General features: G+C 46.9%; 1 protein-coding gene across 3 annotated transcripts in view; it reads right to left on the reverse strand.

Moving 5' to 3' along the window:
• Positions 1–764: 764 nt before the first annotated feature.
• The window catches only part of NHEJ1 (non-homologous end joining factor 1), an 82,098-nt gene continuing 68,870 nt past the window's right edge, over positions 765–13,992 (reverse strand). For 2 of the 3 annotated variants that reach the window (XM_030325396.1, XM_030325397.1), the window contains exons 6-8: positions 2,389–2,506; positions 1,686–1,804; positions 765–1,269 (exon numbers count right to left, since the gene is read on the reverse strand). In XM_030325396.1, coding sequence (XP_030181256.1) covers positions 1,195–1,269; positions 1,686–1,804; positions 2,389–2,506 — 312 coding nt within the window. In that variant the 3' untranslated portion in view covers positions 765–1,194. The remainder of the gene's footprint in view (positions 1,270–1,685; positions 1,805–2,388; positions 2,507–13,992) is intronic. The other variant, XM_032594519.1, reaches the window with a different exon arrangement.

A 13,992-nucleotide genomic window follows, 5' to 3' on the forward strand; every position in this document is an offset into this window, starting at 1 on the left:
CCCCATTCCTTCCTCTACCTAACAGCTCCCAGTAAACATCGGAGTTCTACTTTCCTTCCTGTCTCTCCTAAATAATGTTTCAGATGGTCTTGCCCATAGAGGAAAACCTAGCAGAAAAGGCCATGGGACTTTGCCAATCCTGGTCTGCTAAATCTTTCCAGATCCGTCCAAAGAGTGGACTTTTTAACTAAGATTCTTCCTATCTCATACAAATTTTGCCTTTTTTCCTGCTAAGCACTATTCATTCCCTAGGCCAATTCAGTTGTCCCAGAGAACTCTGTGGCCATTCCTGTTCCCTGCTGTCCTATCTTCTCAAGTTCTTCTAGTTACCATGTTATTTGAAGTGGCATGAAGGACGGGAGAATAAAATTCCTTTCTCTCCCACTCCAGTGGGAAACTACCTCGGCCCTTGTGCTCGAAGCTCTTTATAATTTCAATCCCATATTGTGGTTTAGTCTGTTGTCTATGCCTTGGAAACAGACAAAAAAAAAAAAAAAAACAAAGACAAAAAACAAAACAACACCCCATATGAAGTTGGGCAAAGGAGAACAGCAGCAATCTGTTCTGTCTTGTGCCCACCACGGAAAGAGTTCTCAAGATCAAAGTTCCCAAATGGAGGCTTAGCATAGGCCACATGAGAGAAGCATGAGAAGAATCTGAAGGAGCAGATTGAGGGCCTAAACTTCATCTAGAGACAACAATGGGTGGGGCCCAGTAAAGTGAAATAGGTTGGTTGTGTTACATAGAATAAGCAATCTCGAAAGCAGGGGGGTGTGAGTGCTTTTTATTCCATGCTTAAGAGAGAAGTGGGTCTCTGAGGAGCACCTGGGACTGGCTAGAGACTCTTAAGAAAGGTAGATAGGCTTCCTGAGCATGTTGTGCCTTTTTGCTGGCTTGCCCTATGTATCTAAAGTCCATGGTAGGACCCCGGGTCTGGAGAACCTCTAACAAAAGAGAGGAAGGTATGGGATTCTCAGAAGCTGGCTTCCACTTGGATAGGGAAGGCCAATGGCCAACAGGCTAGAGCCAAGATTCCCTTGGTCAACAGTACCCATGCCTTTCAACATGGACTTCAGTTATCTTGCCCCTACAGTGGGGCCTCAGACTATATAACTCTGTGTCAGAGATACTCCTGCCATGGGAGTGCCTTTTATATTCTCCAGGTCCATCCTCAGCAGTTGAGACAGTGACAGGTTAACTGAAGAGCCCCCTTAGCTTCTTCCTCTTGACCTTTGACAACTGAGGTCTCTTCACAGGGCCTGAAGGACCCTAGAAAGAAAAGGAATCCAAGTTAATAGAGGTTTCGAACAGTTCCACTTAGGTTAGGTTGCTCCCCTGACTCTGGGTGGGATGAGTGGCTGGCACAGGTGGTCTGAAGTCTGTGCTGGGCCGTGAATGTGACACAAGACCCTATGCAATGTGTACATCCCTTCTCCCGCAGGGAACAACCTCATAGACTATCACTGGAAGTGGGGTAAGGGAGAGAAGGAGTCAAGGTCCCTCAGTCAGTACAGGAATTGCAGAGAGGAAATACCAAAGTAAGATGCACAAGACCATGATTCTCCATATAGAAATCCATAATCTAGAGGCCTGGTCACAAATACCCTCCAGTATTTGTTAAGGCAGCATCAACTAGGTGATAGCCGCGGGGCCTCTGGCTCAGGGGCTACAGGTACATGACTCACTGTGGGGTCTTTCTCAGTCACTGGGAGGGATGGTGCTGAGGGGACCGGCTCTTCCGGCTGGCTCAGAAGTTGGTTTTCAGTTCCTTGTGGGGAGGTACTGCTTGAGGGCTGAGGATCTCCTGAAATCAGAAAGATCGAGAGAAGACAGTGATAAATGTCTTCTTCTTACCAGGAAGGCATTAGCATTTACCAAGCATTCTGATAAAGGCCAGGGTTTAGTACTAAGATATAAACAGACAGAAGTAGCCACAAATCCAACTTCCAGCTGACTTTTGGAAAGCTCTGTGTCTACTCTGAAGATTCCCCAGGCCCACTTTAACTAGGTAGGACAAGAGCTTCTTTGACTCAAAACAGCCAACTGCTCTTCAATAGACATTTCCTACCATGTCTCAGGTAGAGAGATTAATCTTTCTCCTGGTCCTCTCACTAATTCTCCAAATACCTAGACCAGTTCCAATAGAAGTTTCTGCAGTAATGGAAATGTCTTCATCTTCACTGTCCGCCTTGGTAGCTGCTGGCCACATGTGGCCACACGTAGCTATTGAGCATTTGAAATGTGGCTACACCACATTTTTCATTTTTTTTCATTTATTCATTTTAAATTTAAATTTAAATCATGACTACCATATTGGACAGCACAGACCTATACCTTAACTCTAACCCCAGGGAGACCAAGAACCTCCACAGCTACGGAGCTACTCACCAGTGCCTTGATGCTCCTGTCTCACTTGGATCTCTTGTCTGGTGACTGCCACATACAGATTCTGTAAATGCATGACAAAGGGTCTTCCGTCACCTACATGGCATGCCTCTGGTAGTTTCTAGAGGGGAGAGAAGATGTTGTCATTGGTTGTACTCTATTGCCAGAGAAAAGGAGTTTGATATCTCCACTGGCAGAAACGGCATCAAACCCAAAAGAATTTATGTAGGGAAGTTAGATCCAGTATAGGACATCCATATCCATATATTGTTGGGAACAATATAAGACCTCTTGTGAGCTCCTCTCCTCTGAAAGGCAACTCCAAATGTATATCTTTAATTCCCCCAATACTTAAAGTCTATTATGTTTTCCCATGAATACCCCTGGGGTACCCATGGGTCTCTGGGGTCTTTCTCCCAAAGGGATGACCTCTTAAAGGACTGTTTTAGGAAATCATCTTCCCTACATTGTCTCTAAGCTGTACAGATGACTGTTTTACTTAAATTCACTCCTACAATTCCACACTAGAGAGAGAAAAAAAGATGAAATCCAGGGAAGGGGAGAAAGAGCAGAATGGGAATGACAGACTGAGAGATAAGACTATAAATTATGGAGCTGTGAAGTTCAGTTAGAGGAGATGGGAGAACTAAATTTTGCAAAGCTTTGGAGGCTTCCCTGCCATTTTACATTCCTTACTGCAATCCCATGGTGCTTTACTGTAATCCCTGAACCGACAAATGGGGTTCCCCCAGGAGGGGAGAAAAAATGATTCTTTAAAAAAAATTTTTTTAATGTTTATTTATTTTTGAGAGAGAGAGAGAAAGAAAGAGAGGCAGAGAAAGAGGGAGACACAGAATCCAAAGCAGGCTCCAGGCTCTGAGCTGTCAGCACAGAGCCCGACGCGGGCCTTGAACTCACGAAATGTGAGATCATGACCTGAGTGGAAGTCAGATGCTTAACCGAGTGAGCCACCCAGGTGCCCTGAAAATTGATTCTTGAGGCATAAAAACATCTTACTCTTTTCAAGTATGAAAGATCAGGGCACCTAGGTGGCTCAGTTCATTACGTGTCCAACTCTCAATTTCAGCTCAGGTAGTGATCTCACTGTTCGTTGGGATCTAGCTTCACGTTGGGCTCTATGTTGACAGCATGGAACCTGCTTGTGATTCTCTCTCTCTCTCTCTCTCTCTCTCTCTCTCTCTCTCTTTCTGCCCCTCCCCTGCTCATGTGTGTGCACACTCTTTCTCTCAAAATAAATAAACATTAAAAAAATTTTAAAGTATGAAAGATAACACATACCATATATAAACAGAATTTTGGTATGTCTGTGGATTAAAATTTCTTGAGAGGAAGTGATTAGAAAAAAGTGTCTTAAAAGGCTCCTTATGGGGTGCCTGGGTGGCTCAGTCAGTTGAGTGTCTAACTCTTGAATTCAGCTCAGGTCATGATCTAATGGTTCTTGGGATCGAGCCCCCCAGGGGGCTCTGTGCTGAACTCGAGGAGCCTGCTTGGGATTCTTTCTCTCCCACTCTCCCTACCCCTCCAGCCCTGTCCTCACCTTAAAAATAAATAAACAAACATTTAAAAAAGGTTCCTTAGCAAGGTGATAATGAGAAAAAAGTTGAGAAATACCACTATCATCACACTCTGTTTCCTTCCTTGTGAATGAACCATGGATTTACATCTACAGGAAAATGCTTTGCCTAGTTCAAGTTTCGTACACTTGGCTTAACTGAGTTGAAGTAATGGCTGAAGACGGAAGAAAGGCAATAAAAACGAGATGAAGGAGCATGGTATCCCGTGGTCCCAAGCCTGGCTGTACTCCGGAATCTTGGAAAGGACCCAGAGTAACTTCCCCTGTCCCTGTGCATGCAAATAGTCATGGTCCCAGCCAAGCTAGCAGGTCTCTGAGGGAAGCTGTGCCAGCAGCTCACATGGGCACCAATCCAAGCATCCTGGATCGACCCACATCTCGTGTCAAGGGCACTTGCTCTGTGCTATAAGGGCATTCGTTTCTGAAAACCCACCATGGGAGAAGGCTGGAAGAAAGAAAGTGGGAGAAGCAGTGAAGTAGTTGCTGAACCACAGTCAGGATTATCTTTCCCTGAGTAGGGTGGTGGCTGGAAAACTTGTTGATGCCCAGGAAATGTAACACACATTTATACTCCAATCCCATTTCCCTAAGGACTATATCAGGCTTGGACTTCCACTGGAAACCACAGATAATGAATCAGGAGCCTTAAGTTGAAACTTTGCTTCTAGCCAATAATCACCCCAGGAGTAAAACAGCCCTGAGGAACAAACTGAAACAGGGAAGGCAAACTATCAGGCCACACACCTCTACCTCGCCTCACTCTCCTTCTTAGTGTCAGCTTCCCCAAGCCACCTCCTCCAGCAGAACGTCCTCTACTCTACAGCCAGAGAGCCCTGACAGTGGAGAGGTCAACAGCTGTTCTCCTTCCGTATGTCTCATGTTTCCAGACTGCTCAAGAAATGGGGGCTCTCAGGGCACCTGGGTGGCTCAGTCAGTTAAGCGCCTGACTCTTGATTTTGGCTCAGGTCATGATCTCAAGGTTCGTGAGATCGAGCCCAGTCTCAGGCTCCCACGCTTGGAATTCTCTCTTTCCCTCTCTCTCTGTCCCTCACCCGCTCACATGCGTGCACATGCTCTCTCTCTCTCTCTCAAAATAAATCTTTAAAAAAAGAAAAGAAAGATGGCTTCTCTTAAGGGTCCTCCACACACAGCTTGTTAGGCACGGTGCTGCCTGTGCAAATGGGCTAGGCAGAATCTAGGCAGTCCCATGTCACCCCCTCCTGCCCTTTCTATGGAACTAAGCAGACTCATAAATTTTCTAGGGTGATTTTTAGCCAGCTCCTGCATTTAGTATCAAAATGAAAGGCCACTAAAGCCAGTGCTGTCCTGAACCTAAGTTCAAATACAGAATCTGTATCTTAAACCTCTTCCATCCTTCCCTGTCTCAGGGACATCTGGTCTTGGCAGCTGTTGTCAAAAGTCACCCCACCTGAGTATTCCCTGAAAAGTACTACAAAGAGAATATGGGTACATTTGCTGCATATTTACTATGTGCTAGATACTGTCAATGTATTAACCCATTTGCCTTGTTCACTGCTGTTTCCCTGGTACCTAGAACAACAATAACGACTTGTGAGTTGGGGCGCCTGAGCCGTGCAGTCAGTTAAGCTTCTGGCTCTTGATCTCAGCTCAGGGCATGATCTCACGGTCATGGGATCAAGCCCCCGTGTCGGGCTCTGCACTGACAGCATGGAGGCCGCTTCGGATTCTCTCTCTCCCCCCTTCTCTCTCTGCCTATCCCCACGCTGGCATTCTCTCTCTTTCAAAATAAATCAATAAACATTAAAAACAAAATAACTATTTGTGAAGGAATGAACATGGCAGGCACTAGTATGACCCCGTTTTCCCGAGGTGGTGCCTACTGGCAAGCAGTGGAGCAGGATTAGAACCCAGAGAGGTGGGCTTTAGGGCCCGTGCATACAATGACGACCCTGCTTACTTCCCGAAACAGCAGAATTTTAGTCAAAAGGGCAACACAGCCTTTCCCAGGATCACAACGCTCTCTTGCCTCACATCACAGTTCACTTGCCTAAACTCCCATCCAGCTCAGGAACACACTCTCTCAGGGAACAAGGAAGGAATGAGCAGAGAAAATGGACGTTCTACCTGAAAAGCTGGCCCCACCTGGAACCCTCAGGGGGCTGAGGCCATCCCTCAATTCCATTCCAGCCATTCCCATCATCACTGACTCCGCAGGCATCATCCTCACAATATGCAAGGAGAAGGAGGTGGAGCGGCCCCGGCTTGGGAAGGAGGAACATTAGCTCCAGGCAGGACAATGGCAGGGGCGAGCTAGGGCAGGCGGCAGAGATCAAAGGGAGAACATTGGGGTCAGGACTAAGAAAAGCAAATAGCAGTGCCCCCGGCCATAAGTACAAAGGAGCCAGGAGCAAGGTGTACCAGCCACAAAGCAGGTCACTGCCCAGAGTGGGGAGGGGAAGAAGAGACAGGTCAATCTACTGTATAATGTGTTCATCCGATTAACCCAGAATCAGTGCTACGCAGCAAAAAGCTATTAACATTCTCCCACGTGCCAGGCACTGCAGGACTGGGGCGAGGGGGAAAGACGTGTACCCTGCCCTCCTCAGAATAGGACTGAGCTAGTCTAAGATTTAAAATAAGAGTCCCTGCCTCAAAGAGTATATTCAGGTGCAAGGAACGGGCAGTGTAGGGTTTTTTCCAAGTGTTGTGTTATCACAGAGTTATAAACAAAGAGTATTAAGAACCCAGAGAAGAAGAAAGAGGAGGAATTTGAGAGTCTCCCAAAAAGCCTGGGGTGGGGAGGGTGACACCTGGCTAGCCGTGCAAGGTTAGACTGTGAAGGTGGGGAGCTATGTGAGGCACAAAGGTGTGAAAAGACAAGACATGTTAATGTATCTCATGGGAAACAGGACCCGAAGGCGAAGTTCATACCCACCAGATTGCTAAGGGCTTCATTTTTTGAATTAAGGGTATGCCCGTGGGAGTTTCCTTTTGTTTCACAAAGTGGCTTTCTCTACTACACCCGTGCTTGCCAAGGCTTGCTTGGCTCCAAACGAATACTGAATCAAGCATGAGGGGTCAGAAGCATTCTCCAAGTTTGCCTCTGCAGGCTTTCGGCAACATTTAGCACCTCCTCACTAACTAACCGTTACACTGTGACTCTTCAGGAGTCCCACAGCGACACTTCTCTCCCATCTCCAGTTTGCTGGGACTTTGGCCCCTGCCATCTGGCCATATCAGAAGCTTTAGGAAAACCAAAGCTACAGATCCTCTAGGGCATTTTATTTCCCCTTCTTTTCCCTACTGCAACTCATTTCAGTTCCCAGTGCCCAAACTCCCCTCTGTCGTGGAGCTGTGTCTGTAGCTCCCATCACTATGAGTCCTCAAACTCACTCCCAGGGGTCCAGAAATTCCAAGGCTCCCTCTTACTCTCTGACCCCAGCAGGATCTGCTGGAGAGATCCCAATTGTCTCTTTCCATTAGAAATAAGACGTCAGACTGGGGTGGGGTGCCTGGGTGGCTCAGTCGGTTGGGCGTCCAACTTCAGCTCAGGTCGTGATCTCAAGGTTAGTGAGTTCGAGCCCCAAATCAGGCTCTGTGCTAACAGCTCAGAGCCTGGAGCCTGCTTTGGATTCTGTGTCTCCCTCTCTTTGTGCCCCTTCCCAGCTTTCTCTCTCTCTCTCTCTCTCTCTCTCTCTCTCTCTCTCTCTCAAAAATAAATAAAACTTAAAAAAAAAAAAAAAAAGAAATAAAAGGTCAGGTTCCCAACCTCACTCCCCACCTCCCTACCCACCCTCACCCCGCCCCAACTCCATCCCTCCTTTCCTCTGAAGCTGTTTCAGAAAAGAAACTTTTAGGGTCCTGGGTAAAGAAAGGCTGGACCCTGACTGACAGTAGCTCACCCTACTCAATAGGGGCCCACAGCCGAGGAGACTGGGCGTAGGGGACAAAGGAGAAAAGGGAACAGACCAAGTGTCAGCCCTGAGCAGGTCTTTGGTGCCAGCACCAGGCCCAGAAGCTTGTGCAGCGCCCAGCCCCCAGGCCCCCACAGACTGTACTGTCACACAGCAGGGCAGAGCCCCCAAAGCATGATTTCCTAAGGGTAGGAGTTCCTCTCCTCCCTCACGCAACCTGGTAAACTCTGCTGGGATGTTCACAAACTTCCTCGCCTGGAGAAAGCAAGTCCCAGTTTAGGAAATCATGGTGATTTTCATCATTAGCTCCGCTTAGGGTTAAGGGCACACTGGAAAATTCTTCTAGGGTCCCACATTACCAAAGGGTTACCAAAATAGCGATGAAGGAGAAAAACGGTTTAGGAAGATGACTCTAATAAGAAAGATTCTAACAAACAGAACTCCCCAGTGCTCCTCTCCACCTTCAATCCATTCACCCAACAAATATTTACTGACCATCTACGGTATTCAGGATGATTGAGATGCTGGGGATATAGCAGATCGAGCACAAGAGATAAGAAAAAAATCTCCTGCTCTCGTGAGGTCTACATGCTAGAGAGGGGGATCAACAACAAACATATAGCTAATTAAAACATACACTCTATCAGATGGTGACCACAGAGAAAAATAAATCAGCACAGGCGTTATGGGATTGGGGCAGGATTGTGCTGCAATTTTTATCAGAGGCCAAAGAAGGCCTCACTGAGAGGGTTAATATTTTTTAACAACCCAAACAGAAGTGAGAGAATGATCCACATGGCTCTCTGGTTCAAGGGACTAGATTCCCAGTTTGCCTGGGTCCAGTCCCCGCTTATGCCTGTTGCCGTTTATTAATAGAGGTCCCTTTCTCCCTGATTCAGTCCTAGTTTGCACGATAAATTAGACAGTCACCCTGTACCAGAGGACGAGCATGGCAGCTATGTGCCTGTGTGTTTGTGTATTTTTTTGAAATCGGCAGTTAATGTAGTTTATTAGCTTTTGTTCTGGAGGATGGGAAGCCATTAGAGTTTACAAAGGAGTGAAATGATCTGATTTACATTTTGAAAGCATCACTCTGAGTGTTGAAGGACCAGAGAAGAAGTAGGCAGATCTTCTAGAAGGCTGCTAGGATGACCAGGAAAGCCTGGGCCTGGGTGGTAGAGGGGAGGTGGCCACGAAGTGACCAGATTCTGGGTATGTCTGAGGGTATGGCCAACAGGATCTGCTGATGGAGTGGGTGTAGCATTCGTAAGGAGTCAAGAATCACCCCATTCCAGAACAGAAGGTGGATGTCACAGAGGGATGACCCAGAAACCGAAAATAAATCCCCAGACCAAAGGAAACCTGAAATGACCCCTAAGTCTGCAACACAGAGCCAGCTGTGGTAGCAAAAGGGTGAGACTAGAAGGAAAGGTGAATCCAATGCCCAGGGGAAGTATCACAGTATAAAAAGAGAAAGCCCAAAGTGGCTTCTCATTCAAAGAGGAAGCAGGAAGATTATCCAGGGATTAGAAAAATAAATTCTTAGAAGAAAAAAGAGAAGTAGAAGCAAGCTTTAAGGTCTGGCTTGAGAGTCCAAAGACTTGGATTTGTACCTTAGGTCTATTTGCTAGCAGGAACACTTAGGCAAGTTATTATACTTAATCAATGTCTGATCTTGAGAGAGAGAGAGAAAGAGAGATGGAGGGATGGACAGATGGGTGGGATGGCGGGATGACTAACAACAACTATGGTCATGGTTCATGGAAGGATTAAATGAGAGAGTAGAGTAAGGACCCAAGAAATGTCTGTCCCTTCCCTTTGCAAGGCACACTGAGACTTCTCTTGCCTGGAAAAGTCCAGTGCCAAGGAGGCTCAAGAAATGTCTTGATGCTCTAGTGCAGACAGAGAAACCAGGTCTGACTCAATTATTAACCCTTCCCCACTGCTCTTCCAACAGTTCAGTGACAAGTCAAAGCCCAGAGCAGGGACACACTGTCATGGAAACCCTGGTTGGTAACCCTCAGGGAGTTCACTGCCCACCATTGCCACACTAGCCCACTCCTCAGACTCTGGTCAGGACCAAGGCCAGAAGGCTTCTGTACCAACAAGTCCTGGCTTTAAATCCTCACTTTGCCAGTCAGCGTCTATGTTCCTAACCTCTTTTGGCTCTGTTCCCTCACCAGAAAAGCAAGGATACCTAGTGACACCTGTTCATATGAGATTGCTAGAAGGGTCACATGCAATAATGTAAAGGTTGCCAGCTCGGTATACATTATGTCTCCCAATCTACCCCAAACTGCTCTGTTGCTTCTCAAAGATCTTCTTTGATCTCCCAAGTTCAGGACCTACCCAAGAGGTCAAGGTCTTGCTTTTCATCCTCCTCACCCTCTTTTTTTTTCTGGTGGGGCAGGTGTGACGCTGGAGAGTAAAGCTACCCTCTCCAGAGGCACACAGAGCACAAGCAGCTTGCTCCCCAAAAAACTTCAGCAAAAGCATTCCAACTAGCCCAATTTGTCCAATGATGCTTCAGCCAGGAACCCTTTCCCACCACCCCTTCCTGCTCCCTAATGTGCCTGGTGCAAAAGGCTCTGCCACGCCATTTCCATTTTAAACCAACACATGCTCAATCAACAAAGGCTATTTGGAAAGTAGAAAAACATAAAACATGACCTGCAGATACATCATCCACAGTTGACAGACAAATGTATTTTGATGGGATTGATCTCTGTTTCTTCAGAGTCTGAGAGAAAAAAAAAAAAAAAACATTAATGGGACAGAAAAAAGAGAGAGATGGCATTGATATCCAGGTTTTGCAAATACAACCGCTGGCTCTCCCTCCTCCGCACTTCAGTTACTCCACAGCAGCTCACTTGGATGAGCAGTTTTGGAGCTTCAAGCAAGATACAGCCTCTGTCTTGTCCCTCACAGAGCACCCCTGTGAGTTCTCTCAGTTCGCTGATTGCAAATCTTGCTGATTTGGGAGAGAACACAGTACCCTGAGCACACAAGGCACGCTGCCCTTGAAGACGGCATGTCAAGTCCAGACGGCTGAGGCCGCTCCTGTGTTTGGTCTGGGTTAGCTTTGTTTGGGTCTGGGCCCCACCGGGCCTACCCTGACCACTCTGCCCGCCGCTGCTGACCTCACCGTGCTCTCCCGGCAGCCTCTAGCTCCTGAGCACCCGCCCACTCAGCGCTGGGCTCTGCTAAGGAGAGAGCACAAGACAGGTCTGGACTTAATCTTGTGTTTGGGGGAAAAAAAATCTTGCACTGGGGACCCTGCAAATCAAGTGCAGTCCATCTTGCCCCTCCCCATGTTAACGCGAGGTGGGAGAATGGCTGTGTGCACGCGTTCTTACATTCAGGCACGCAGGTATGCCGTCTAGTCAAATCAGTAAATCGCTTTGTGGCCTGCCCTTCTAATGGGATAATTTTCCTGCCTCTCTCTCTCTCACAGTGCTGGAAATGCAATGGAGATAAGATACGCGCATAGTTCACAACAGTTCGAGATAAAGTCCAGTCCTACTTGTATTATTCAGATTTTTCTGGTTCCACTTGAGGCCTAGTGAGCTCCCTGAACTGCACAGCTAGAAGAGACGGGAGATGGGAAGAGAGACTATAAAAGAGGTGTCCAAGTAGATGGCTTAACTAATATTAGTAAGATTAACATTTGGAGACACTTTTAATGTACTAGGTACTAGGCTAAGCATTTTAATGCATTATCTCAATTAATCTCCACAGTAACCCTATCAGCAAGGCACTAAAATCATTGTCATTTTATATATGAGAAAACAAGGGCCCAGAGAGGTTAAGTAACCTAACCAAGGCCACAGCTGGAAAGTGGTAGGGTGGGGAAGTAGAAGACCTGGGAAGCCGGACTCCAGAACGTACCCCTGAACCACTATGTTCTAATACCTCTTAGAGTCACCCCATGAGACAGGCATGTCTCCCTTCTGCCCCCGCAACCCATTCCCCACAAGGAAGCTGGTCCCCATTCTGAGGTCCAGTACTAGAAGCTAGCCTTCACTTACTTCTTAACTCCCCAAATAGCCCAAGAGGCTGACAGAAGGAAAAGACAGAAGGCCCTCCAGAGAAGGAAAGCCTTACTCAAGCCCTGGCATGTCCTCCGATGGTACTAGAAAATCAGAAACAGGAGTCTCTGGTACAGGGAGGCTCTAGACTCTAAATCTCCTTTTAAAATAAGTACAGCCCCTCAAAGTCATAGCAGGAAGGCCCCTCAGCTCTGCCCCAAAAGAAAAATAATGGTAAAGGGAGTGGAAGTGAAGGGGGGGGTGGGGGCCGCCGCTCTCATAAGAGCCCTTTGTGGTGGCTGCCTCTGAAAGGAGGTTTTGCTAGACAAGGTGGAACTTCTCAAGGTGACAAGCAAATGGTACAGCCTAAGCTGTGACCCTTTGCTCGCTCCAGAGCCACCCCTCCCCTTTGCAGGGCCAAGCCTAAACTGTCCCAAAGCCCCACCCAGCCCCAGCACAAACCGCGGCTTTCTAGTCTGGGGAGCGCCTCACAAGCGGCAAAGGGGCTGGGGGACCAAAGTGGTTTCCTGGGGGGGAGGAATCCTCGGAGCCCCTCAGAACTTCAGCAGCAGCTCCCACTCCTTCTCCAAGAACAAGCAGCTCCTGTCAGCTCTGGCTCAGGGAGGGGACTCCGGCCAGCCTGTGCTGGGGAGACAACCAGTCTGAATGACCATCAAGCACCTCTCTCAAGTTCAGCCGCCTCACCATCCTTTCCCCAAACGGAGATGAAACAATGTGGTAAAAATCAGAAAGAAAAAGCGTCATATTTAATAACAACAAAAATCACAGCTATAAGGCAGGCACCTGGCTCTGAAAGCTCTGGATCCCTGCCCTGTGCCACGAGCAACTGTTCAGAAGTGCAGATTTCATTTTCTTTCTTGTTCCAGTGGAGAAGAGAGGACAGTCAGCTGGGTCTACAGGACACAGAGGTGATTTAGAGGACCCGCTAGTATTCTCTGTAGGACCTCTACCACTAAAGGGATTCTCTTTCACTCCAGATTACACGCCTGACAGCTGGGAACACAGCCCATGGCGGCTGTCACCTCATGGGCTCCCTGCCCCCCCCCCCCCCGCCCACCGCGCCTTCTGCCTGCTCCCTGTAGGGGAACACAGTATCCTGTCTACCCTGCAGAATCTTACTCTAGAGGGTGATGCACCGCCTCCCCATATACACATAAGTACACACACACACACACACACACACACACACACACTGATGAGAGGGGCCTGATCTTCATGACCTTAGGTAGGTAAAGATTTACTAGGACACAAATCACAAAGGAAAAGATTGATAAACTAGACTACACTAAAATTAGGAACTTCTGTTCACCAACAGATACCACCAAGAGCAAAACAGCAAGCTACAGAATGGGAGGAAATACCTGCAATACATACAAGCAATAATGGACTCATTTCTAGAATATATGAAGAATATATCGAAAACTCTTAAAAATCAATATGAAAAAGACAAATCACTCAAGAGAAAATTGACAAAAGGCTTGGTCAAATCTAAATGACCAATAATTGCATGAAAATGTACAAAACCCCATTAGTTATTAGGGAAGTTAAAACCACAATAGGGTGCCGCTACATACTTACTGTAATGGCTAATAGGGAAAGGGCAGATGATATGTGTTGACAAGGATGTGGCACAACCAGAACTCTCAGACGCTGCTTGTGTGAGTACAAACTGAGAGTCACTTTGGAAGACTGGCAACATCTACTAAATCTAAACATATGTGTAACTACGAAGAGACCATTCCAATTCTATGTATGTATCCAGTGCAAATGGATAAATTGCAGAATGATCTTACAATGAAATATTATCCAGAAATGAAAATTAACAAAGCACTGCTCTCCACAACACGGGTAAACTTCATAAACATTTTATTGCGTGAAAGAAGTCAGGCATAAAAGAGTATATATTATGTATATAGTTCCATGTATATGAAGTTCAAAACAGGCAAAAATAACCTATCGTATTAGAAGTCGGGACAGCGGCAACACTTTAGAGATGGTATGTACTGAGTAGAACTGAAAGTTTCTGGTTCCTGATTTGGGTACTGGTTATATGGCCATGTTCACTTTG

Source organism: Lynx canadensis, chromosome C1 (assembly GCF_007474595.2).
Source record: "Lynx canadensis isolate LIC74 chromosome C1, mLynCan4.pri.v2, whole genome shotgun sequence".
Classification (NCBI taxonomy): domain Eukaryota; kingdom Metazoa; phylum Chordata; class Mammalia; order Carnivora; family Felidae; genus Lynx; species Lynx canadensis.